Here is a 26922-nt window from a genome sequence, read left to right as displayed (position 1 = left end):
AGGCAAGCGCTCTACCACTGAGCCACAATCCCAGCTCCTAGCAGGGTACTATTTTCCATAGTTGATATTTATATTCCATTTTGGGTTGTCCCTACATCTTTATTTTTGGCCCTACATCTTAATTAGTTTTAGTTATTTATATTTTGGGTATGAAAATCATTAAAATGGATCTAAGAGTTTAGAGTTATACAAAAAGATACACTTAGAAAAGAAAATGGAAATTAAAATCCTGAATAAATAAATTGTGTGTGTGTGTGTGTGTATGTGTGTGTGTGTGTTTTAATAGAAAATGATCAATGTTGGCAAGGACGCTAGAACATGGAAAAGTTTGGACCCTTGTATGCTGTTGTGGGATTGTAAAATGACATCTCCACTATGGAAAACAGGATATAGAAATTTCCAAAAAATTAAAAATAGACCTATCATATGACCAAGCAATCCTACTTCTATATATTCAAAAGTATTGAAAGGGGCTGGGGATGTAGCTCAAGCGGTAGTGCGCTCGCCTGGCATGTGCAGGGCACTGGGTTCGATCCTAAGCACCACATAAAAAATAAAATAAAGATGTTGTGCCCACAGAAAACTAAAAAATAAATATTAAAAAAATTCTCTCTCTCTCTCTCTCTCTCTCTCTCTCTCTCTCTCTCTTTAAAAAAATATTGAAAGCAAGATCTCAAAGAAATATTTTCACAACCATGTTCGTAGCAGCACTATTATTCACAATAGTAAAAAAAAAAAGCAGTATCATCCCAATATCCCAATGTTCATCAACAAATTAATTAATAAATAAAATGTGATTAGTGACTGAATTAATAAATAAAATCTGATTAATGACATCAGCAGAATCACAGAAGATTTTAGACTTCACTTTCCCCACAGAAAGATCAACCAGAAATTATAAACAAAATCACCTTGTTGAAAAATTTAAAACTTGAGAATAAGCCTGAGTCACCTGGTGTGTTCAAAGGAACTAAAAGTTTCTTTAAAAAATCAATAGTTGACTTTAATATGATTTCCCCATTTAGAGAAATGTTTTAGGGGGAAAACCTATTGAGTTAAAAGTATCATTACGTTGAAGCTGGGCGCAGTGGCACACACCTGTAATCTCAGCAGCTCAGGAGGCTGAGCAGGAGGATTGCAAGTTCAAAGCCAGCTTCAGCAAAAGCAAGGCACTAAGCAACTCAGTGAGACCCTGTCTCTAAATAAAATACAAAATAAGGCTGGGAATGTGACTCACTGGTTGAGTGCCCCTGAGTTCAATCTCCAGTACTAAAAAAAAAGAAAGAAAGAAAAAGAAATATCATTACTTTGAATCTCATCAACTTACATGAATGTCATGAAAGTTTTCAGTTTAATAAGAATAAGGAAATGACAATCTAAAACAACATTAAATTTACAAATAATTTATTTTTATAATACACAATTTAATTGAACTTTCCTTCATAAGAGTGTTTGTGAATTCTTAACAGTGTGATATGAGACCTTATTGGGTAGCCTTGCTGTTAACTTTTTGATACATGGCAGGCTGAGATCTTCTATAAGAATTAATGGAGGTCTTGAGTTGGGTGAGAGGGCATCTACTCTATTCCTGAAATCTTTTTCTGTCCTTTATTAAGATTGAGAACAGCTGCTCCCTGTCCCTTTTTCTTTTTATCATAGCCTTGACAACTATTCATTTTCCCCTTTAGTCTTCAGATCAAATCTTCATATTTCTTCTGATCTTCTTTTTACCAGTTCAGTTTTCCAGTCTTTTGAATACTTCATCCAAATGGATTTTTAAAAAAGACTATGCTTCTTCTTGGTCTACTTCATTAGTCTAGAACTGATAGAAAATAAGTTCTAAAAGTTCTTATATGAATGTATATATTCCTATAAGCTATTTCTGTTCCTTCTGCTCATATTTGAAATGGTTACTATTATTCCCACCACTCACTCTAAGCAAGTTGAAATTGATAAGCAAATAAACAGGACACTCAATTTCAAGGAAAGCAAGCATTTAGAAGAGAACACTTATAAAGAATTGTGAAATGTGGTTCTAGTAGCCAGTGGTAATCATTTTATATTTCTGACTCCATAAATTCTACTCTTCTAAATTTTACAGTAAGTAAATAATCAACTTATGTTGGTCAGATTAAATTTTGACCCCTGAGCAATGTCACTTCTATCTCCTCTATACCTTCTTCCTTCCCTACTTCCGTAATCCCCCCCACACACCACCACCCTTGCTGTGGATGGAACCCAGGGTTTCCTGCATGCTAGGCAAGTGTTCCACCACTGAGCTACATCCCCAGCCCCTACCTTCTTTCATCCTTAGTGAGAGATTAAGGGTGGGAAGAGGAGGGAGAAAACATATTAGCTACAATTAGCTTTCACTTCAGTACACAATACAAATGGAAAGATCCCAAATCAAGAACCAAAGTAAAGGTTATAACCATATCTGGCTCTGAATTATTACCTTTCTCCAAATCATTAAAGTACTTCAGGGGTATGTTTCTTATACTACCTGACTGGAAGGACAGAATAGTGTTTGGATACACTTTTCTTAGACTTTTTAAAGGTGATTTTAACCTAACCCCCTGCCAAAAGGCTATAAGTTATATTTTTATCCACCTTAGATAGTGGTGCTATCATTCAGTTATTGTCTACAATGTTACTTTCTTTGTTTTAGTGTGGAACCATCAGAGAATCTACAATCCCTGATGGAGAAGAATCAGTCCCTGACTGATGAGAATGAAAAATTAAGTCGTGGTTTGAGTGAGGCAGCTGGTCAGACAGCCCAAATGTTGGAGAGGATCATTTTGGTGAGCCCCAAAGACTAAAATAACAGTACTCTGGACATTCACTGTTTCCAAAAATATTTAACATGCTTCTCATTATGAGAGAAAAGTTATGTGGGAGGAAATGTATATATATATTTCCATATTCTGCTAGGATCCCCTGTGCCATGAGCTTTTAATTAAACATATAGAATAGTTAGACTTGAACAGTAAATACTTATATATCCACCACAAAGAATCTACATGAATCCCATTTTGAAAATACCAGAAAGAACTATGTCCCTTAGTTACCTTAAATTCTGCCTAATCTTTATTCATAATACAGGTTGAGCATACCTAATCTGACAATTTGAAATCCAAAATGCTCCCAAATCCAAAACTCTTTGAGCACTGGCATGACACCACAGTGGAAAATTCCACAGCTGACCTCATGTGACTAGTCACAGTCAGAATATATGTGTACTAATATTGTATGAAATTACCTCCAGGCCATGTATAAGATGTATATGAAAGATAAATGAATTTTGTTTAACCTTGGTTCCCATTCCAAAGATATCTTATCATGTATGCAAATATTCCCAAATCCAACAAAAAATTGAAATCTGAAACGCTCCTGGTCCCAAGTATTTTGGATAAGGGATATTCAACATGTACCAAGTTACTTTTCCTTCACTAAGACTTTCATTCTTCTCTATTTCCGTTCCCCTAATATTGTCACATTTCAAATTCCATCCTAAATAGCTGTCATGGTAAAATATGGTAGTCGATCACTATGTGAATGATTACACCAATTGTGATCCTACTACCGGTGATGGTAACCTTCTAGATCAGTGTGTGTTGGCTCTATCACTAACATTTTTCTACTAGTTCAAGTAAAACTCAGACTTTGATTGCACAACTATTGTCAGAAGTGAAATTGAATTTCCATCAAATTGTAATCGAACCTGGCCGATATGCCTTCATGCATCCATTGTGTTCACTAGTCAAGGAAAAGTAAGCTACCTAAAGTTTTCTTTAAAAGAGGCTAAATCCTATGTTTAGTTGTACTGTCCATTACTAACAGAAAGGTGAAAGTGGAATCTGAGAGATTTTTTATATATAATATTATTTCTCCAGTGCCACATTTTATGCTTTTGCAGAAACTCTAGAAGCCGTGTTTTACATGTGTGTGAGTGTGGCTGACGAAACAGACAGAACTTGTTATTCTAGCCACATAACCATCTGACCTTTATAAGGTTGTTACAATGGCTTCCTGGTAGGCTTATTGTTTAATATTCCCAACAAACACAACATTTTTGTCCTATATAAACTATCCTTCCCAAATCTGTTGCAGCTTCCAGCATGTGACAGATTCTGTGATTGAAATAAAACTGAAAATATCAATCATCCTACCCCAAACATAGCTGCCTTCTGCTCTTTCTTTTTTCACTAACAGCATTCTTGTGCCTTACCCTTTCTCTTGCTTTCTCTGCTAAAACTAACGTACCATATCAGGTAGTATAACTTTTAAAAAATACAAGCTCAGATTTAGTGTGAGGCCCTTTTATGTTTTAAATGCCCTGGTGCTGAGGAGGTGCAGTGTAGGAGGCAGTTTAAAGTTATTTTTTTATTTTTTTTTTTTTACGAACAGCAGGGATTAAGATGCCAGGAAGTGTTGCTTTTTCCTCCAGTTGCAAAGTTCTCTATGGAATTAAGGCTTCACACTCCACCCCATAGTCTGAGCCTCATGGCAAGCATAAAACCCAGCTGCTTGAATGGTATTTTTAGTAGCTTATTTTGACTTTAGGGCTAATTTCCCATGACTCTGTTAAAAAACACACTTCTCAACAAATAACCAAAGGCCACTAAATCCTCTAGACAGAAAGGAGACAGCCTTTCTACCTAGGTTTTTATCCACAGGAATAGGAGAAAGAGCATAATTAGGTGAAGCTGTCAGGCACTGCCACTGATCATCTCCTGGGTCTTTGTTGCAGACAGAGCAAGCGAATGAAAAAATGAACGCCAAGCTAGAGGAGCTCAGGCAACATGCAGCGTAAGTTTCCTACCAGATATTTGTTAGTGCCCTATCCCAACTTCCTGTCTAATCATGAATCTTCTGGCCTTCACAGTATGATTAACCCTTGGGTTCTTTTGCTTGAATTTTCAGCTGCAAACTGGATCTTCAAAAGCTAGTGGAGACTTTGGAAGACCAGGAATTAAAAGAAAATGTAGAGATAATTCGTAATCTCCAACAAGTGATTACCCAGCTATCGGTAAGCCAAGTAACAGTAAATAGGCATATCACTTTCTTTTGTTTCTCTTGAGGCATATGAGTATTTCTAACTCTCTGGCCTTTTGCTGAAACAACTAGATTATGAGCGGCTGGAGGACAGAGATCATAGATCATGTAATATGATCTGAACGTTGAGTTTGTTAAAATATAACATTCATAGGTCACTTAGTAATGGCACATTAATATTTTCATAATCTAATCAAATTCCACAAGCAACAACATAGTGTGCAAAATTGCCTAGGTAGCAAGAGTAGCAGTCATAGCTCTCTCTTATAACCAATAATAAATTTAAATGATCATTCTGCCATAAATTCCCTTTTTATTCAATTTTAGAGCTGCTATAATAGTTGTGTGGGGGGTAATTATTTCTTGTTTTCTCCAAAAGAAAATTTTTTACAATCCCACCACCTTAATTTTTTTTTGTACTTAGGATTGAACCTAGGGGTACTTTACCACTGAGCTCCATTCCCAGTCCTTTTTATTTTTATTTTTTATTTGGAGGCAGGGTCACACTAAGTTGCTTAGGGCCTTACTAAGTTGCTGAGGCTGACCTCTAATTTGAGATCCTCCTGTCTCAGCCTTCCAAGTCACTGTGATGATGGGAATACACCACTACACCCAGATTGGTATATTTATTTTTAAATTAAAATCATACCATATTACACTATGTTTACAGGTTATGATTAGATTTATTCCATCTACATTCTCCTATTTGTTATTCTGAAGCAGTAATGTATATGTAAATGCTTGGCAGTAACTCCTGGGTCTTCTTGGGAATAGATTTGTATTTTACTGAATAGTTGTCTTTCAATCCTAGTCTTGCCCAGCATTGTCTCAGAATTGTCAATGGAATATCACAAAATCACCCACACATAGACTTAAAGAATAAATGAAGCAAGGAATGGTGATGCACTCCTATAATTCCAGCAACTTGGAAGGCTGAGGCAGGAGGATCACAAGTTCAAGGCCAGCCTCAGCAACTTAGTGAGACCCAGCCTCAAAGTAAAAATAAAGAGGGCTGGGGATGTATCTCAGTGGTGGAGAACCCCTAGGTACAATTTCCAGCACATACACTCCCAAATGGCAAATATTTTTTAAAAATATCATATAATATGGTCAAGGAAAAAGATTATGTTGACAAATTCTAAGAAATTTAAAACTTAAAATTAAACTCCCCCAAAACTATTTGGCAGTGTTTTAGAATAAGTAGTGCTGTATAAAACTGTCACCATCAGTCCAAAATGACAGTTCATTTATCCAACAAACAGAGAAGGGTAATTGAGTACTTGGACTCCCGAGCCAGAAACACTCTGGTTTGAAGCCAATTCTGCCACTTACTAGCTATGTAACCTTGCTAAATGATGTTTACTGTCAAAAGGAAATAATTTTAAGTGACTCAAATTGGAGTTAAAGGCATTATTCAGCTGATAAACTCAGGGAGCACCTGGATTCCAAATAACTCTCCATGTTAAGGCAGATTAGAGTTTTATAGGGTGAAAAGAAGAAAGGAGGGTGTGTTCTTGTGGTTTGGCTCAGGTAGCAGTTTTTGTTGTTAATTGCTGTGAAACTTTTGGTTAGAGGTTGTTCCAGTTTTCATTCTTCTTCCTCCAGAACATATTGGTGCAATCCCATTCTGATAGCTATCATGTTATTTTTAAGAGTTGTTTTTGCAAGCCTTGTAGTTTGTAAGTTGGTTAAAGTTTACAGATGGGAACAATGACAGAAAAAAGGGGTGAGGTGGTGATGGTTGAAGACAAGGAAAACTGGGAACCCTCTCTCCTATCTGTTTTAATCCCTTTACATTAGCAGTATGAGCAAAGTATAGTGACAGCACCAAGGAAGGAGTGATTAACTTAGTCTAGAAAATTCAGAAAGATATCACAGAAGAAATGGGTCCTAAAAATGAATAAGAGCTTGCCACGCAGACAAAGAAGAAAGGATAATCTATACAGAGGAAAAGGTATATGCAAAAGCAAAGAAGTATGAAAGTTTAGAAAATGTTAACAACTTCAATGTAACTGAAGGATAGATTGCATGCTAGAAAATGGCTATCACAAAGATAAATGTCACCAACTATAATTCCTTTTTATTTTGTAGTGCTTGGATTAAACTCAGGGCCTTGTACATGCTAGGCAAGTGTTCTACTTCTGAGCTATACCCCCAAACATATAATTCTTCCTAAGTATTGCAGAAACTTCTGATATATGAAAACCTTGTGTGAGCTACCTTAGAATTCAGATAATCTAGGGTATAGAAGCCTACTATAGTCTAAATTTAGAAGCTCAGAAAACAATGACCCAGGGTACTATTGTTCACGGCCACCATGCCAATCTCAGGATTTCATACTACCTCATTTCCAAGGCTATGAATTGCATGGGAAAGATGAAGGAAACCTGTGGAACCAAATTAATAAAAGAAGACAAAGCATCCTCACTGAGGATCTGGCAATATAACTGGTGCCTGGTGTTCCTGTAGGGGAAGTTGTTAGTGGTGGCTGGCTCAGAGGAACTTTATAGAATTGCTGTCTGCCACTAAAATGCACTTGGCACATGCAGTAGGAGGGTGCTAAAGATTGCCACAAGCTGATAAAGTTCCTGGTTTCTATCCCCTGTCACAGTTAGGCAGAGTAAACCCTTTTATCCAAGGCTCCTGCTGGACTCTTGAATAAGAGTTCTCCACGTCTATTGTTGAGAGACCCTCCCAGCTACATATTTTTTTGGAAATACACAACAGTGTATCCTGTGGCTTTTATTAAGACTCACTACAGTGAAAGCAAAATGTTTCAAATGTAAGTGCTTGTGCCCTTCATTCTGGATTAAAACTATTTTTATTTTAAGTGGTGGGTGAACACCCCCTTTTCAAGTTATGAAGGCAACCATTGTTCCTGCATATTCCTCCTGGGGCTTGAAGCACAAAACTGTACCATTTCTTTCCTTAAGATATAATTCAAGCAAACCTCCTTGTTGCAGTTACCTGTGAGAAATTCATACAATCCTTTCAGTTCCTAAAGAATCAATTTTTTTATATTTTGTTTATACACCCTCCTCCAAGACCAGTTCCATAAAAAGCATTTTGCATGCACAGTAATGGTATTACACACAGCCTACAAGCATGAGCTTCATTTTTGAAAGTTTTGCTGATTAATGTAGCGTGATGTACCCTAACCTCAATCCCCTGATCATCTCCTTTAGCAAATTATACCTTTTATTTACAAGAGATTTTTTAAGTTGAAACCTTACAATGAGGAGAGTGGGAGAGAAAAGAGCCCTTAGATTGAAATAAATCTGATTGTTATATATTTACTTTTAGGATTATAAAAGCAGAATCTTTCCATGTTCATGCAAAACATGTTACCGTAGCCCTAAGGGGTGGGGTTTCGTGTGTGTGTGTGTGTGTGTGTGTGTGTGTTTGAACCCAGGATTTTGTACATGCTAGGCAAGTGCTCTGCTAATGAGCTACACCCCAGTCCTAGCCCTGGGCTGAAACCTTAACACTGTGAAATTTCAGTGGGCCAAAAGCCAAAGGTATACCCACTGTAGCAACACATCGTCTTTAAATATTAATCCATCTACTTTAATCCTAACCCTCTAGAAGGTACTAGAAAAAGTTTCCAAAAGCCACAATTATAAGTTCTCCTAATCTAGAATAGGCTTATAACTAACTAGTCCTTATACTGAAAATTGAAACATGCAAGGGAGGAAAGGAGTAACCATTAACTAACAAATCCATGTGCTGCTTTTTTAAGAAGGGAAGGATTCAGTGTGCCCTATACTTAGAGAACTTCAGGTAAGATAAATCATGATGAGAAACAATGTGAAACACTGAAAATTCTTCTGAATTCTCTTCGAGCCTCATTGGGGATTTCAGAGCAGAATAAAGGAAGTGTTAAAAACAGCACTTATTTAGGGCCTCTTCATTCCTTGCCTGAAAGGGACTGAGATTCAAGTTTTAATACTATGTAATATTTCACAGGGCTGGTATAGTGACTTCATGTGCTAACCCTAAATTCTTTGCTCTTAAACCAATAGCTTTTTCACCTATGACCTCCTTAATCATGTGACTTCCTGGCAATAATACTTTCCTTGCACAGCTTTCCAAAATCACTTAAACAAACAGTAATTCATATATTACAAATAAGGCCTAAATTCCAGTGGTGAGAACAGAGCTTGCTCATATGATAGTTTATAAACAAATTACTCCTAATAAATGGTTTTAGGTTTCTCTACTGGGTATTTGTTTTTCTAATGCCCCCAAAAGAATTTTTCATTCTCCGAGGAGAGAACTAGTGTTTTCCCTTTACCTCCTCCTAACTATCCAAGTAACTACCTAGAGTAGCTTCATATGATCAGTTTTTTGTTTGTTTTGGTTCTGGGTATTGAACCCAGGGGTGTGTTACCACTAAGCTACATCCCAAGCCCTTTTTATTTTGACACAAGTTCTCACTAAGTTGCTTAGGGCTTCACTAAGTTATTGAGGCTGGCCTTGAACTTTCAATATTCCTGCCTCAGCCTCCTGAATTGCTGGAATTACAGCATGTATCACCTCACCGAGCATATGATTAGTTTTTACATATATGAGTAACAGAACTATATTACATTTGTCTGACTTCATGGACACATTTTTCTGGGGTACCCATGCAGATTACATGTTTTCTTACAGAGTAAGATCTTGCTATCTTGAATAACTATAAAATAAAAATCAAAAATAACCATTCTGTCCACGTGTCTCATGAATTGCCCTTATTTTACATGTCTTAAGTTGATATGCCCATGAGAAGTAGCTAGACTTGTACATTAATAGAGGTAGACTTAGTGGTAGAAACACAAAAAGAAAGGGGAGAGTCTATTAAATGGGTTAAATTTTGGCTGAAATGGCCAAAATCACTCAGTGATCTCTGGCAGAGCAGGAGAAGTGCAATAAATATGTCAGTTGCCACATGACCTTATTTTTTTTCTTACAAAAACTTACACAATTGCCCTTTATGAAGAAGAAAAATTCTTTTTGAGAAGTGGGAAATGGAAACGTGTGGCTGTTAGGATTTCTGTGACTCCAAAATGGGTCCAACACCTTACATTTAATGGTCTCTGTGTGTACTTGAAAAAATTAAATAACCAATATAAAATCCACTAGTGAACTTCATTTCAGAATCTTTTTCTAAATCGAAACATTTGTCACTGTAGGATGAAACTGTTGCTTGCATGACTGCAGCCATTGATACTGCTGTGGAACCAGAAACTGTAAGTAATTGGCCCCTTTGTGTGGAACCAGGAGCTCTAACTGTGCCATTTCCTATAATTTATCACTTGACTGAAGAAGAGAATCCATGATTACTACCATTTGCCTTAGAATGCCCTGGAAAATCAGAAATCTTCAGTGTAAATCTCAGTTTCATAAAATCCCTAATGTAGATAGGCTCTATCTCTAATAATATACCTGGTAATGGGTAGCAAGTCTTCTCAGTGATATCACATTCCAAATTTGCAATGTGGCTTACTTATTTCTTGTTGGATGCTAGTATTCTGTTTCAACTGTTCAGCAAGTTAAAATGAGGAGAGGAACATATTGGGAAATTATGGCAAAGTCAAAAAAGCATTAGAGGAGGAATAGGAGAGAATTTTTTTCAGCATACTTTTCAAAGGATGGAATGGTTAGGGGCTAAAAGAAACAAGGAAAATATTTTGAGTGTTCAGATCTCAAGGATAGATAAAATGTATTATATGTTCCAGAATAAAGTAAAAATGAAAGGCCAGGCAAAGGTTTGGTTGAGACAGGCTTTTATGCCTCAAATGAATATATACATATTGGTAGTTTTCATATTCTGAAACAATGAAAATAAGGAATAAATTGGGCGCTAATAGTCAGCTGTGTGAGAATAAATGAATCCTCTTCTCAATTTCCACCATTTCCACAGTGCCTTCTCTCTTAAAGGACCCCTTTGAATGAGATTAAAAGTAGGGAATGCTGGCCAGATCAATAAAGGAAAGAGCAAGAAAACAGCTGGCCTTTAAAAAGCTAAAATATATAAAAGGGTATTTAAGTGAGCAGGGAAATAGACTAGCTTAATTTATTTCAGATATTTAAAGCAAATCTTACGTGAAAAACCATAGCAGTGAAGAATAGAGATAATGCTAATAGTGAAAGGGCTATGAGACTTGATGAAATTAGTACCTAAGGAACTCCAATTTCTGGTTTCTCTTACAAACCATTGTCTACATCATCTTGATTATTATCTTTTCCAGCAAGTTGAAACCAGTCCAGAAACCAGCAGGTCTTCAGATGCTTTCACCACTCAACATGCTCTACGCCAAGCTCAGATGTCGAAGGAGCTGATTGAGTTGAATAAAGCCCTTGCATTGAAAGAGGCCCTAGCTAAGAAGATGACTCAGAATGACAGCCAATTACAGCCCATTCAGTTCCAGTACCAGGTAAACTATTTTCTAGAGCAGAGTTTGTTCATGTCTGCCATCTTTAATTGAATGGGGGAAAAAACAAGCACACCATTTTTGATGGTGAACAAACAACAGGATGTACATGATACAACTGGAATTGTATTGTTTGTTTATAAAAGGGACATATTCAGGATATGGGACCTATAATTTCATTCCATTTTTTTCTAATACCTTACCTTACATCACAGGAATTTAATAAATTATTTGATAATATTCTATAGATGTGGTTCCTATTCATGGAGAAATTGGATTCTAATAACTTTGCTTGATTTCTGAGAAAGGCTCATCTCAGTAGACGGTCTGGGTTATAGTATGAATTACAAAAAGACTAGTAGTGGATATCATATTATTTGGCAAATGGCTAAACTTTTTCCTAGTGGTGGTTCATGATGACCCTTGCTAATAATAATCAGGTCTTTATCTGTCCTGTTCACTTTCCCTGTGCCTACTGCCTAGCCATCAACCTTGGACTATCATCCTGGGTATTTTCTTCATACCTCATTTTTATTGAAACAAATTCCATGTCTTTCTCCATCTTAGGATACCTCTTTATTTTGGTAGAATATAAAACCCCAATAGGTTTCTGAAATGAAATAGTTTTAAAATTTTTCACGTCTAAAATAGTTATTTTTTAAATTCTTACACTTGTTAATTTGGCTAGATTTTAAGGCCTTGCTTTGTCTTCTATTTCCATTGTTGCTGTAGAGAAGTCCATTATGATTCTTGATTCTTTGTATTTGACCTATATTTCTTTCCTTCTGGAAATTTTCTGGATCTTTTCTTTATCCTCTAGTGTTACTTAATTTCACAAGGATGTACCTTGATATGAGTCTGTTCTCATTGATTGTGCTTGGTGCTTAATGGATCCTTTCAGTCTAAAAATGTGTTTCTCTATTCTGGGAAGTTTTCTTGTATCATTTCTCTACATTTTCTCTTTCTTACACTCCTCTTAATCTAGTATTTGATCTCTTAGATTTCATTTCTGCTTTTCTTACCTCCTCCCTTCTATTTTCCATTTCTTTGTCTTGTTATTTCCCTCTCTGGGAGATTTCTTTCTACTCCTTCTGATAAGTTCTTTTATTTGCCTAGTAATTTCCAAGATTTTTTGACCATCTATTTGTTCTTTTTATAGTTTTTTATTCTTTTTCATGAATGCACTGCCCATTTCTAAGGAAAGCAATTAAAGTTTATCAAGATTTTCTTCTCCCTGCCTTACCTGGTTTCTCCATATTTCCTTTAAATGTGCTTCTTTTAGTCTCACGTTTAAGAAGCTTTCCTAGGGCTGGGATTGTGGCTCAGTGGCAGAGAGCTTGCCTCGCACATATGAGGCACTGGGTTCAATCCTCAGCACCATATAAAAAAATTTTTAAAAATAGAATAAAGGTTTTGTGTCCATCTACAACTAAAAAAGTAATTTTTAAAAAGAAGCTTTCCTTCAATTTCTAGTAATCTTTGGTTGTATATTCAGATTTAGGAGTGGGGCACTAAAAACCAATAGGAAGTTCTATATGCATGAGTTTCTCTGGGGCTAGTCAATTTCCATAAAGAAATCTTTCATTCTCCTGCCTGAAGTTGTGTAGGCAGAATGGTAGTGTACCACCATTCTGGTAACCCAGAGGAAATAAGGAGTTGGAGTTATTCCAGTCATATGCATATTTGTATTGAATCACTATCAGCAGTATAGTACTTCATGTCTGCTTTTAGCTCTGTCCAGTGTCTGTGAATCTATCCTATGAGGTTCAGGTACTCCGGAAAGGGAGCCTCTACTCCTCTTTCTTGTTCTGTGATACAAATTGGCTTGTTGCTTCTTGGCATTTATTCTCTAAGATTTATATTTCAGCATTTTCCATTTTGGAAGTCAGTTACTACTTACCCAGCTGTTTTCCTTAAAGTCTTTTTCGTATCTCTCGACTGCCTTCCTCTTCTCTTTTTATTCTTGTTGATTTAAGCAGCTTTGTGGGGGGGGTCATTTTTTAGTGGGATTATAAGAATGAGTAAGTTAAATATGTAGCTTAGGCATCTATGTTAACAAGACATGCAGTGTAGCCTTTTTAGGTCAAATGTATTTTGGCATTTCCAGGATAAACAAAAGATTAGTAGTAAAACTGAGAAATTATTCCTTCCTTCTTATACTCTTGCTTAGAAACATGGGATATGAGTTCCAACAGTGTATTTCTAATTGGATAAGGAGGTATGGATAATGAGCTATATAGTAGCTATAGTAAATATCTAGGCCCTTTTTTGCTTAAAATTAAATATGCTTAAGCTTCCAAATCTAAAAACTAAGAAGATACACACTCATACGTAACTAGTACCTTTTACTCACATATAAATCATCACCTCTCTTTTTCTAAGAAATATAAAGACAGGTTTTCATTCCAGTATTTTTCTTATCACAGCAAGGAATTGCTATAGAAAAACCGGGGGAGGCTTCGGTTCTAATCATTAAAGTTTATTGCCATGAGTTGTTGTAAACCAAGACTCAAATATTTGAATAATCCCCCACTCGGAGTTGGTGAGATAGTTACTCACTAAATATGGACAAGGTACTGCTTTTCACCTACCATATTGGTAATAATTTTGAAGTGCTATAATATCACATGTTGACAAGGGTGTGATATGGCAAGAGTAGAAATCAAAATAGCTACTTTGTGGGCTGGCACTGTGGCTGAGCGGTAGAACGCTCGACTCACACATGTGAGACACTGGGTTCGATCTTCAGCACCACATAAAAATAAATAAATAAATTTCCAACTACAACTAAGAAAAATATTTTAAAAATAGCCACTTTGTGTGACAGGTTAGTAGTATCTGTTAAAATTATAAATGTGTACACTTACCCTATAATTCAACTTCTCTCTTTGCTAGTAAAATCTAGCACATGTACCCAAAAGACACATATAAGAATGCTTTCATCACATCAGAAAAAAAGCAGAGCAGATCTGTATGGGTATACATAAATCTCAAAATAATAAAGTAAAAAATGCAAGTTACAGAATAATATACATTACACGTATAGTGTGACTTTTTTCTTTTTTTTTTGCAGTACTGGGGATTGAACCCAGGGCCCTATACATGCTAGGCAAGCACTCTGTCTCTCGAGTAACACCCACAGCCCCTAAAGTGTAATTCTATTTATGCTTAACACATATTTGAATTTGATGTGCACAGATACACATATGCATATGTATGTGTACATCCTATATATTTTTTAAATTTTATATTCTAGACATTTACATATATAAGACATATACATACCATGATATATAATATGTAATCTATAATATTATATAAAATATATATAATGCATGTATTTTATATATGTGAAGGTTTAGAGATATAATATACACATATGTAACTGTCTAAGAAGAATTTCTCGAAGATATACACCAAGCTAATAACAGTGGTTACTTCTGGAGAGGGGATGGAATTTTGGCAGAGAGTGAGACAGTCAAGGGGACTTGACCTTTACACGTATTATCTGGATTAGTTTTCACAAGGTACTTCTATAAGTAAAAATAAATATATAAATCTATTTATTATTTTTATTTATTTTATTGTTATTGACCAGTTTAAATATTCAGGGTAACTATAAAGCAATAAGATTAATTTTCATTAGTTATCCTGAAGTGGCTCAGGACATTGTGTGGAAAATAGCCCTAGCCTATGTACAAAGTTTCTCTGATACAGCCCTGTCTAACCTGCTTCTGCTTCTTTGTGTCAATCCAATACTGGTCTGGGGACTTTATATAATCTTCTCAGCTGCCAACCATTTATTCAGCCAGTTGCCTTTCACTTTTAGTTTTGAGAACAGGAGGGAATCTGGTCATTGGGTTTTCCCATTCTTGGAAAACTGCCAAACTTCAATTCCTAGAATTTGCTGCCTAAATACATGCAGAACTGCAGTTGCTATTGAATATATAAGTTTGCAAAACTAATGATATATTTATACAGCTCTTTATAGTTTATAAAATGTCACTACCTTTTTATCTTATTTAATCTTCTATTAATCTTATGATGTAGGTGTTATTGGAGTTTGTTTATTTGTTTATTTTGTGAGCAGTCTCAGTATATTGTCCAAGCTAGTCTCAAGCTCCTGGGCTGAAGCAATCTCCTGCCTCAGTCTCTTAAGTAGCTGGGACTACGGGTTCTCATCCCCGTGCCTGGCTCATGTTATTGTTAATTATTTACATAGATAGAGAAATTCTTTGGAATACCTAAGACCTCCTCTAGGTTCAGTGATTCACTGGGGGTGGACTCGTAAGACTCAGCAAGTAGTCATATTCACAGTTAAGATGTATTACAGTGAAAGGATACAAAGAAAAATGAGCAAAGACAATGGCCCCTGGGCACAGTCTGAGGGAAACTAGGCACAAGCTACCAAAAGTCCCCTCCCAGTGGAGTCACACAGGAAGCCCTGCATTCCTCCACTAATGGGTTGTAATCATGTGTGAAATGGTCTCTACCAGGGAAGCCCTGACCCTCAGAGTCTAAGACTTTTACCTCTGCCTTGTGTGTACCAAAATTCTACACTTGGAAAAAGAAGGCAGGTGTTCAGGGTAAATCACATGGTTTGCATAGTTTAGGCATGGATGAGCCTCTGTTATCAGCTAGGAAATGGCAGGAACCCTACAAGAATGTTAGTTCCCAAACATATACCCATAGAGAGAATTTTTTAATATTTATTTTTCAGTTTTCGGCGGACCCAACATCTTTATTTTATTTTATGTGGTACTGAGGATCGAACCCAGTGCCCCACGCATGCCAGGCAAGCGCATTACCGCTTGAGCCACATCCCCAGCCCCAAGCTATCTTTTTTTAAGGATAGCAGTCTCAGGCCTGCTCTCTTAACTCTTTTCTGCACAGGAAACTAAGGCTAAAAGTAGTGACTTTCCATAAGATACTTTAGATAATAAGTGTTGCTGGATTCCAAGCCCATACTTTGCCTACTATACAATTTTAATCTCCATTGAATTAAGAACAAATGTTTTTAGTGTATAAGTGAAGTGCTAAAATTTAATTCATAGTTCCTGGAAAGATGGAATGTTGAAATGATATTCTTCCTCTGCTATATAATGCCTTTCTTTCCCTCTGACTTATGACCTTTCTAGGATAACATAAAAAATCTGGAATTGGAAGTCATCAGTCTGCAAAAGGAAAAGGAAGAATTGGTTCTTGAACTTCAGACAGCAAAGAAGGATGTCAACCAAGCTAAGTAAGAATAAAATCAATAAATGTTAAGTCCCTACTATGTATGAGAAGCTTTAGAGGGAATAGAGAAGTAGGAGACATTACTGCCACCCAAAGGATTTAAACCTAGTGTGGGAAAGGAATATAAACACAAGAAAAGTAATTGAGATTTTACATAACATCTCATGATGACAATGAAAGAATGCCATAACATAGCATATAATTAGCCAGATTAATTTCTTAGGCAATAATTGTGTTAAGAGTTCAGAAGCAGGATGAGAATTTAAGCTGGCATGATCAAGGAAGGATGCATAAAATGTTAATGTGTGAGCTGGCTTTTAAAAGATTATCAGACCTAGTGGATAGTAGCAATTTCTTTCCCCCTGCACTGATGGTAATTTAGCTTGTGAATAGAATTAATAACCAGGCTAGTGATTTAAAAAAATCAATAGAACCATCTCTTAATCAGTTAAGAATGAAACTGATAACCATAACCTCCTACTCTCCTTTCAACTCCTGCTTATTGGCTACTCTACCTTCATTTTACCCAGTGACTGTTTTATCTCTGTATGAATCTAAAGCTCATGTTCTTAAAAGTTATGCTGAATATTTACTTTCTGTCTCAGACTTGTGTAATAATTGTCAGAATAATTCCTTTCGGTCAACATGAAGCGAAATACCTTCACAGAACATCCTTTTGGCAGAAAGTTGTAGGATGGGATATATTGAAGCAGTTCATTTTTGCATACTCAAAAATTATGTTGTTTTACTCTGGTATTAAACTCTTATTATTGAGACAGTTTGGGTTGTTTGGGTGGTATATTTTTATTTATTTATTTTTTGGTACCAGGGATTTCACTCAGCAGCACTCGACTACTGAGCCACATCCACAGCCCTATTTTATATTTTATTTAGAGACAGGGTCTCACCGAGTTGCTTAGTGCCTTGACATTGCTGAGGCTGACTTTGAACTCTCAATCCCCCTGCCTCAGCCTCCTGAGCCACTGGGATTATAGGCGTGTGCCACCATGCCCAGCTTGGTATTTGTTATTTTAAAGATGACTATTTATGGACTGGGGATGTGGCTCAAGCGGTAGCGCACTCGCCTGGCATGCATGCGGCCCGGGTTCGATCCTCAGCACCACATACAAAGATGTTGTGTACGCCGAAAACTAAAAAAATAAATATTAAAAAAAATTCTCTCTCTCTCTCTTTAAAAAAAAAGAAAAATTGTTGACCTTTAAAAAAACAAAGATGACTATTTACATATATCAGGGTTGTACACCTAGAAGTCTCATATCTTTTGGAGTCTGGCTTTGCTGTTGGTAGCCTTCACTCCTACTGTATCTGTGTTTAGGTTGAGTGAGCGTCGCCGCAAACGTCTCCAGGAGCTGGAGAATCAAATAGCTGATCTGAAGAAGAAACTAAATGAACAATCCAAACTTCTGAAACTGAAGGAATCCACAGAGCATACTGTCTCCAAACTGAACCAGGAGATACGGGTAATAAACTCTCATCCTTAAATTTACTGCATTGGAACATACATAGATGTTCCATTTCAAATTATACTACGGAGTGTTTTCACTTCAAGTGTGAAAATCTCCATAAATGTCCCTTTTATAGGCCATTGTGCTGGTTGTCATCTAGAATCTGAATAAAACCTTGCTTTGACATTTAATTTCTTTTCTTTTTTACATTCAAAGTTTAATGTTAGATTCTCTGAAACCAAAAGAAAAACATATCTCAATATTTAGTGATAATATCCTGATCGTCTTCAATGATCATGTGGCATAATTTTGTAAAGTAGTGGCAAGATGATAGATACCTGAAGAATATTTTCAGCTGTTGAATGTTTAACTTGTAGCATATGGAAAGTGGTGGTTAGAGGTCTCTTGCACAGATATCTTTGGAATATACTGGTTGCTAGATAGTTTTATCCTTGAGGCTTAATAAACATTTCCTTGAACTTTTCATTTCTACAGTGAATTCAGGGCTGGTTTTAGCTTGTAGGTATATTTTTCTTTTATTTCTTCAGAGTGTTCATTTGTATAGTCTACACTTGGAAACCCTGTGCAAACATAGCAAGAGGGGTATTGCAAGCCTAACAGAAAATCTGTTCGTGGCCTTCTTAGCTTGGCTCTGGGCTTTCTTTCTTATTAATGATAATTATATCCATCTGCATATCAGCCTAGAATAAAGTACATGTGACTAATACTTGTACTGGTTTTTGTTTTTACAGATGATGAAAAACCAGCGAGTACAGTTAATGCGTCAGATGAAAGAGGATGCTGAGAAGTTTAGACAGTGGAAACAACAAAAAGACAAAGAAGTAATCCAGTTAAAAGAACGAGTAAGTAACTAAAACTCCTCAGAGGCCCAACTAATAAACCCCTGAAATTATCAGCTTTGTATTAAATGTCTACTGTGGGAAACCTATCCACTCGATACCATGGGTAATATATGAGCTCTGCCTTTGAAGAATGTCTTGTCTAAAGGGGAAGATAAAACATACAAGGAATAAAGAAACCTGGGCTTTAAGAACCACAGTAACTAAGAGAAAGTAAAACACTCTTCTGACTGGGGTAAAAAAAAAATTATGTCTGAATAGGTCCTGAACAACAGGGAGGATTTTGATAGAGTTAAGTAGGAGGATTTCAGATAGATGGAACAGTAGGAACAAAGGCAGAGATGACAATTTTATAGATAAACATAATTTGGACTAGGATAGTAGTAGAGGATTCAGTTGGAAGGGTACGCCAAAGTTGGATTGCTAAAGGTCCAAGAAGTTTGAACTTTATTTTGTTAGTAAGATAAAGATGTGTAAGGTTTCTGAGGAACAAGGTGAACTCAGCAAAATATATAAAAAAAAAGATGTGCCTGGGAGTAATATAGAACAAAGTGAAGTATTGAGAAACTGGAAGTCTAGAACACAAGTTAAGAAAATCTTGTATGATCCAGGAATATTGCAAGGGCTTGAATTAGAGTACTCACAGTGGACAGCTCATTGGGGGAAAAACATTGATTTAGGGAAAATTTTAGAATTGGCCATAATGTAATGTGTTAGGTCAAGAGAGAAGTGGAGAATCACTTTCAGAATGGCAGCTTAAGTAACCTCATGGACTCTTCCCAGCAAAACAACCACAACTGGTGAAATTTATAAACAACCATAAAAATTCTCTGGAAACTATCCTAAGGGCATACAGCAAATGAGGAAACATTTATTCAGGAAAATCTACTAAATCCCAGTGAGAACAGCAAAAATCCATGGCATTTGAGCTATGATCATTTCCCTCTCCTTACCACCCAGCTCTCAATTTACAGCTATGGTCTCCTCCAAGTAGAAGCAAGTCTTCAGGATATTTCATCCACCATAGCTCCATGTTACTAAAGTTCTATTTCAGGCAACAACAGCAGAGAGGTCTGGGGATCCCTTTTTCCACAAAGTACCTATATCTACTCATAGGATATTTAATTCAATACTGCCTCTGCTTAGAACCCTACTTGTAGAATCCCTCAGAAATGAGCTACTATTCCTATCCCTAAGTTCCAAACAACAGTACAGAAATTATACCTAGGGGAGAGGCAGGCCATAGAAATGTACCCCTCCCTAAGGGGACTGACTTTATTGGGCACAGAATTTAGGGAAGTTCAAGTCAAAGGTGCTATCAAAAACAATAGAAATTTTAGTGGTGAGCAACTAAGGAAGCTTGTAGCTCCATGAGAACAATAAGTAAAACAATGGTAAAAATATTCAAAGAGTTTATGACTTCATTTCCTCTAGACATAATGTTTTCCCTCTGTGCTTCTTGATTCTTCTTTTCTGCCTCTTCTCCACTTTCTCTCCCTCTTTTACTTACTTCATCCACAATCTAGGAATTTGGATTACCTGGTTAATATCCCAAAGTACAGGTTCCTCTGATTCTTTAGGGTTTTTTTTTATTTTTTATTTATTTATTTATTTATTTTATTGTAATTGTAAAGGGGCAGAATGCATTTATTTGTTTATTTTTATGTGGTGCTGAGGATCAAACCCAGTGCCTCACACATGCTAGGCAAGCACTCTGCCACTGAGCTACAGCCCCAACCCACTTAGGGGTTTTGTTGTTTTGTTTTGTTTTGTTTGGGGTACCAGGGATTGAACTGAGGGGCACTCAACCACTGAGCCACATTGCAGCCCTTTTTTGTATTTTATTTAGAGACAGGGTCTCACTGAGTTGCTTATTAGCACCTTGATGTGGCTGAGGCTGGCTTTGAACTTTTGATCCTCCTATCTTAGCCTCCCAAGTTTGCTGGGATTACAGGCATCCACCACTGTGCCCAGCTTGATTCCTTAGTTTTAATCTCTCATATTAAAAATGAATTTGTGAGGCCAGGTGCAGTGGTGTATGCCTGTAATCCCAGCGGCTTAGGAGGCTGAGACAGGAGGATTGTAAATTCAAAGCCAGCCTTAGGAATTTTGCAAGGCCTTAAGCAATTTAGTAAGATCCTAACAATAAACAGAATATATATTTTAACAAAGAGGCTGGGGATGTAGCTCAGTGGTTAAGCAACCCTGGTTTCAATCCCTGGTACCAAAAAAATAATAATAAAGAATTTGTGGAAAAACTCCTCTGAACCTTGAGGAAATCTGATGGTGCTCAAGAATCTAAGCTCCCACCCCTATTCCAACAATCCCCCTTAACTGCTTCTAAAATATATTTGTTGGCCTTTCTTAGCCTTTTTTTCTTTCCTTTCAGTGCTCCAAAGCAGTTTTTTGGTTCATTTGAGTACTTGGGATTGACAAGGTAGTGTTGTATAGTTTAACACTGTTAATTTGTTAAATGAATACAATGAAAAGTTTGTTGATAAATGAAGATTATTTTGAAGATTATAAAAAGCTTTTTACAAAAAGAACATTCTTGCTTAATGTAAAAAATATTCAGATATAGATAGGTTGAAAACTTCCCCAAACTTGATTAAAACAAACAAACAAACATGAACCTATACATAAAAAAAAAAAAAAACTTAATGAGGGCTGGGGTTGTGGCTTAGTGATAGAGTGCTTGCCTAGCATGTGTGAAGCACTGGGTTCAATTCTCAGAACCACATAAAAATAAAAGTATCGTGTCCATCTACAACTAAAAATTATGTGTTTTTTTTTTAAAACAAAAGCTTAATGAGCTCCAAGTAGGGTAAACCAAAAGAGATCCTTACCCAGACATATCACAGCAAACTGTTTAAAGACAAAAGCAAAAAAAAAAACAAAACTTTAAAACAGCAAGAGAAAACAATTCATCACATACAAAGAATCCCCAATAAAATTAACAGCTGAAATCACATCAGAGATAATAGAGCAAGAAGACAGTGTGCAACATACTCAAAGTGCTGAGGTAAAACTCTGTCACCTAGAATCTCATATACAGGAGAGATATTTTTCAAAAATGAAGGCAAAAGATGGGAACAATGGGACATGACTCTTATCCCAGCAACTTGGGAGGCAGATGCAGGAGAATCTCAAGTTCTAGGCCAGCCTGGGCAACTTAGCAAGACCCTATCTCAAAAGAGGGACAAGGGATGTATGTAGCTCAATGGTATAATACTTGGCTAGTATGCACAAGCCCCTGGTTTCAATCCCTAGTGCTAGAAAATATATATAATTATGGCAAAATAAAACCATTACCCTATAAACAGAAGCAAAAAGAAATTATTCGTAGCAGAACTGCCTTACAGGAAAAACTAAAATAACTTCTTCAGGCTGAAAGCAAGTGATGCCAGATGCCAGATAGTAATTTGGATCTGAAAAGAAATGGAGGAGGAGGCAAAGAGTGCCAATAAAAATAATTATGTAGGTAATTCTAAAAGAGAATATAATTACATATTTTTTCTCCTTTCTTTTCCTAACTGAATTAAAGAGCAGTTGTATAAAGCTACACTCAAACAGTTATATTGATAGGCCTATAATATATAGAAATGTAATATATTTGGCAATAAGAGCTCAAAGGAGGTATATGAGACCGAAGTTGTATTTAAGGAAATAATATCATCAAATACTGATGTGAATCCATAGGAAGAAATGAGGAGAATCAAGAAAGGTGAAAAAAGAAAGGTAAATAAATTAAATGCATTCTGCTGTCATGTATAACAAATTAGAATAAATAAATAAATTTTTTTAAAAAGAAAGGTGAATAAGAAAGTAGATATAACAAGCTCTAAATACATATATATACTCTCCTTTCTTCTCTCAGCTTATTTAAAAGATAAATTATATAAATTAACAATTGTAATAATGTATGTGGAGTTACACATAGATATAATATGCATAACAATAATAGCACAAAAAGGAAGGGGAATAGAGTTACATAGGAAAAAAGTGTCTGTATCTTATTGGATTTAAGTTAATATAAACCTGATATAGGTTGTAAGAGGCATAAGAAGTAAAATGAAGAATCAATAAATGGGATTGTATCAAACTAAAAACTTCTTCACGGCAAGAAAACAATCAAGGACATGAAGAGACAGCCCTCAGAATAGGAGAAAATCTTTGCCACCTGCACTTCAGCTGGAGCATTTAATCTCCAGGATACACAAAGAATTCAAAAATGTAACACCCCCCCCCCCCCAAAAAAAAAACCAAATAATTCAATCAATAAATGGACTGAGGGACTGAACTCTTCTTCACAGAAGAAGAAAAACGATCGGTCAGGGCTGGGGATGTGGCTCAAGCGGTAGCGCGCTCGCCTGGCATGCATGCGGCCCAGGTTCGATCCTCAGCACCACATACAAACAAAGATGTTGTGTCCGCCAAAAACTAAAATAAATAAATAAATATTAAAAAAAAAAAAAGAAAAACGATCGGTCAACAAATATATGAAAAAATGTTCAACATCTCTAACAATTAGAGAAATGCAAGTTGAAACTACATTGAGATTTCATCTCAATCTAGTCAGGATGGCAATTATCAAAAATACAAGCAACAGTAAATGTTGATGTGGGGGGAAAACGTACAATCCTACATTGCTGGTGGACTGCAAATTGGTGCAACCACTATGGAAAGCAGTATAGAGATTGCTCAGAAAACTTGGAATGCATCCACTATTTGACCCAGTTATCCCACCCCTTGGTTTATACCCAGAGGATTGAAAATCAGCATTACAGTGACACAACAACATCAGTGTTTATAGCAGCTCAATTCACAATAGCTAAATTATGTAATCAACCTAAGGTACCCGTCAGCAGATGAATGGATAAAGAAAATGTAAGATAGATAGATATATATATATATATATATATATATATATATATATATATATATGAATGATGGAATATTACTCAGCCATAAAAAGAATGGCATTATGGCATTTGCTGGTAAGTGGATGGAACTGGAGAATATCATGCTAGGTGAAATAAACCATTCCCTAAACCACATGCTGAATGTTTTCTTTGATATGCAGATGCTAATTTCACAATGAGTGGGGGTGAAGCCTAGGAAAGAACAGAAGTACTTCTAATTAGAAAAAAGGGAATGAAGGGAAGGGAGGGGGAATGGGAATTGGAAAAATAGTAGAATGAATTGGACATTACTATCCTGTGTGTATGTGATTATACAACCAATGTAATTCTACATCAGGTACCACCAGAAGAATAAGAAGTTATACTCCATATATGTATGTCAAAATACATTCTACTCTCAGACTGGGGTTATGGCTCAGTGGTAGAATGCTCACCTAGCATGTACAGGGCACTGGGTTCAATCCTCAGCACCACGTAAATGTAAAATAAACATATTTGTGTCCACCTAAAACTAAGAAATAAATATTTAAAAAAATACATTCTACTCTCATGTATAACTAATTATATCAAATAAGAAGAATAAAAAAGATGTTTACTGTAAGTACTAGATCAGTCACTAAGAACTCAAGATATAGTGAAATAATCATTAAGGAATTAGTATTAAACTAGAAAATATTCATTATTGCAAAAGAAAGCTGTAAAGGAAGAACAAAAGAACAAAAAGTATGAGGCATATAGAAAACAAAAAGCAAACATTAAAACAAAATCAATGATATCAGTAACATTAGGTCTTCTGGTGGCATACCCTATATGGTCCATGTGGCCATTTCCTTCTTACCCCCATTGACACTATGGTAAAGTAGAAAGAATTCCCAAGCAATTTGGCACATTCAAAATGATTCTAATCACAAATACCTGAAGGGTTATTCAAGGGAAGAATCTGAAAGAAATGGAAATGCCACCAAAGAGGATATAATTCAGATTATAATTGCTCCAGGCAATATGCAGCTCAAGGAGTTAGAGAAAACACTTGATCTAACAAATTATTTTTTGTTTGTTTGCTTTTGGTTTGAGGTGCTAGGGATGGATCCCAGGGCCTCTTGAATGATAGGCAAGCACTCTACCACTGAGCCACATCCCAACTGCCACAAAGTCTTTAACTATAACATTATTCTAAATGATTTTCAAAGCTTATGCATGTTTTGTTGAGTTTAGGCATGGACAATAGGCAACCCAAAGCCACTTGGAATTTGGGCAAAATATCAGAAGATTCAGAATATAGATTATGATACATCAGTATGCAAAGAAAAGCACATCACAACCATTGCCTTAGCACTGGAAAACACCCTGAGTTTTGTAAATGTTTCTGTATCACTAGTTTTCATAAGAAACAAACAAAAACAAACCACCATAACAAATGGCCTGTTGGCACTTGAAAAGATATGCTACATAATTCATCTTCAGGGAGATAGAAGTCAAAACCACAGTGAAATAGTCACTTTACATCCACTATAATGGGTATAATTAAAATGGAAAATAGTAACTTGTTTTGGTGAAAATGAAAAGAAACTGGAACTTCTAGTTGGAATGTAAAATGGAGCAGCCACTTTGGAAAACAGACTATCAGTTGCTCAAAATGTTAAACACAGAGATGCCGTATGATTTAGAAACTCTACTATTAGGCTTATAGCCAAGAGAACTGAAAACATTTCTATTAAAAAACTTACATATGAATGTTCATAGTACCGTTATTCATAACACCCAAAAGTAGAAATAATCCAAATATTCATCAACTGATAAATAGATAAGTAAATGTGTTATATTCATACATTTAAATATTATTTGGCAATAAAAAATAAATAAGGGACTGATATATGCTACACATAGATGAACTTTGAAAACATTGTCAGGTGAAAGAAGCCAGTCACAAAAGATCACATATTGTATGTTTCTATGAAATGTCCAGAATAGGCAGAAAGATGAATGCTTCCCTAGGGCTGTGAGTGGAACAGAGAGAAACTGCTAATGGATATGGAGTTTCTTTTCAGGGTGATAGAAATATCATAAAGTTATATTGTAGTGTTCATTGTACAACTCTGAATATACTCAAATCTATTGGATTTTATTTTATTTTTGATACTGGGGATTGAACCCAGGTGTGCTTAACCACTCACCACATTACCACCCCATTTTATTTATTCATTTTTTAAAATATTTATTTAGTTGTAGATGGACACAGTATCTTTATTTTATTTATTTATTTTTATGTAGTACTGAGGATCGAACCCAGTGCCTCACATGTGAAAGGCAAGCATTCTACTACTGAGCTACAACCCCAGCTCCCCATTTTACTTTATTTTATTTTTAATATTTTTTAGTTGTAGATGGACACAATACCTTTATTTTATTTCTATGTGGTGCTGAGGATCGAACCCAGTGCCTTCTACATGTGAGGCAAGAACTACCACTGAGCTACAGTCACAGCCCATTTTATTTTTTATTTTGAGAAAGAGTCTCACTAAGTTGCTGAAGCTGGCTTTGACCTTGTGATCCTCCTGCCCCTGCCCTCCTGAGTCACTCGGATTATATTCACCATGCCCAGCTGAATTGTAGATTTTAACATCTGGCATATTCATTATATCTCAATAAAGATGTTTTTAAAAATATGATAGCCAGGTGTGGTGGTACATATCTAGAATGCCAGCTACTAGAAGGGCTGAAGCATGTTCAAGGCCAGCCTTGCCAACGTAGCCAGACACTGTCTCAAAATAAAAATGACTGGAGGTGTAGCTTAAGGGTAGAGAAGCCCTGGGTTTAAATCCCAGTACCTGTGTGCACATGCACACATACACACCCACTCCCCAACCCCCGCACCCCCACCCCCACACGATCTATGCAGTGTAGAACTGGAGGTACTAACCTGGTAGATACTCTGAAAATTTTTTGAAAAATCCTTCTGCATTAA

At 36.1% G+C, this 26922-nt stretch overlaps 1 protein-coding gene across 1 annotated transcript in view; it reads left to right on the top strand.

Moving 5' to 3' along the window:
* Positions 1-26922, top strand: part of Kif4a (kinesin family member 4A) — a 141420-nt gene that overhangs the window by 54246 nt on the left and 60252 nt on the right. Inside the window, exons 11-18 of the mRNA XM_027935812.2 lie at positions 2669-2801; positions 4751-4809; positions 4924-5029; positions 10230-10286; positions 11289-11474; positions 16610-16713; positions 18046-18190; positions 18928-19038. Of these exons, the coding sequence (XP_027791613.1) occupies positions 2669-2801; positions 4751-4809; positions 4924-5029; positions 10230-10286; positions 11289-11474; positions 16610-16713; positions 18046-18190; positions 18928-19038 (901 nt within the window). The remainder of the gene's footprint in view (positions 1-2668; positions 2802-4750; positions 4810-4923; positions 5030-10229; positions 10287-11288; positions 11475-16609; positions 16714-18045; positions 18191-18927; positions 19039-26922) is intronic.

This window comes from Marmota flaviventris, chromosome X (assembly GCF_047511675.1).
Source record: "Marmota flaviventris isolate mMarFla1 chromosome X, mMarFla1.hap1, whole genome shotgun sequence".
NCBI classification, from domain to species: Eukaryota; Metazoa; Chordata; class Mammalia; order Rodentia; family Sciuridae; genus Marmota; species Marmota flaviventris.
The sequence above is the reverse complement of the archived record's forward strand: the minus strand, read 5'-3'. Positions and strand labels throughout refer to the sequence as shown.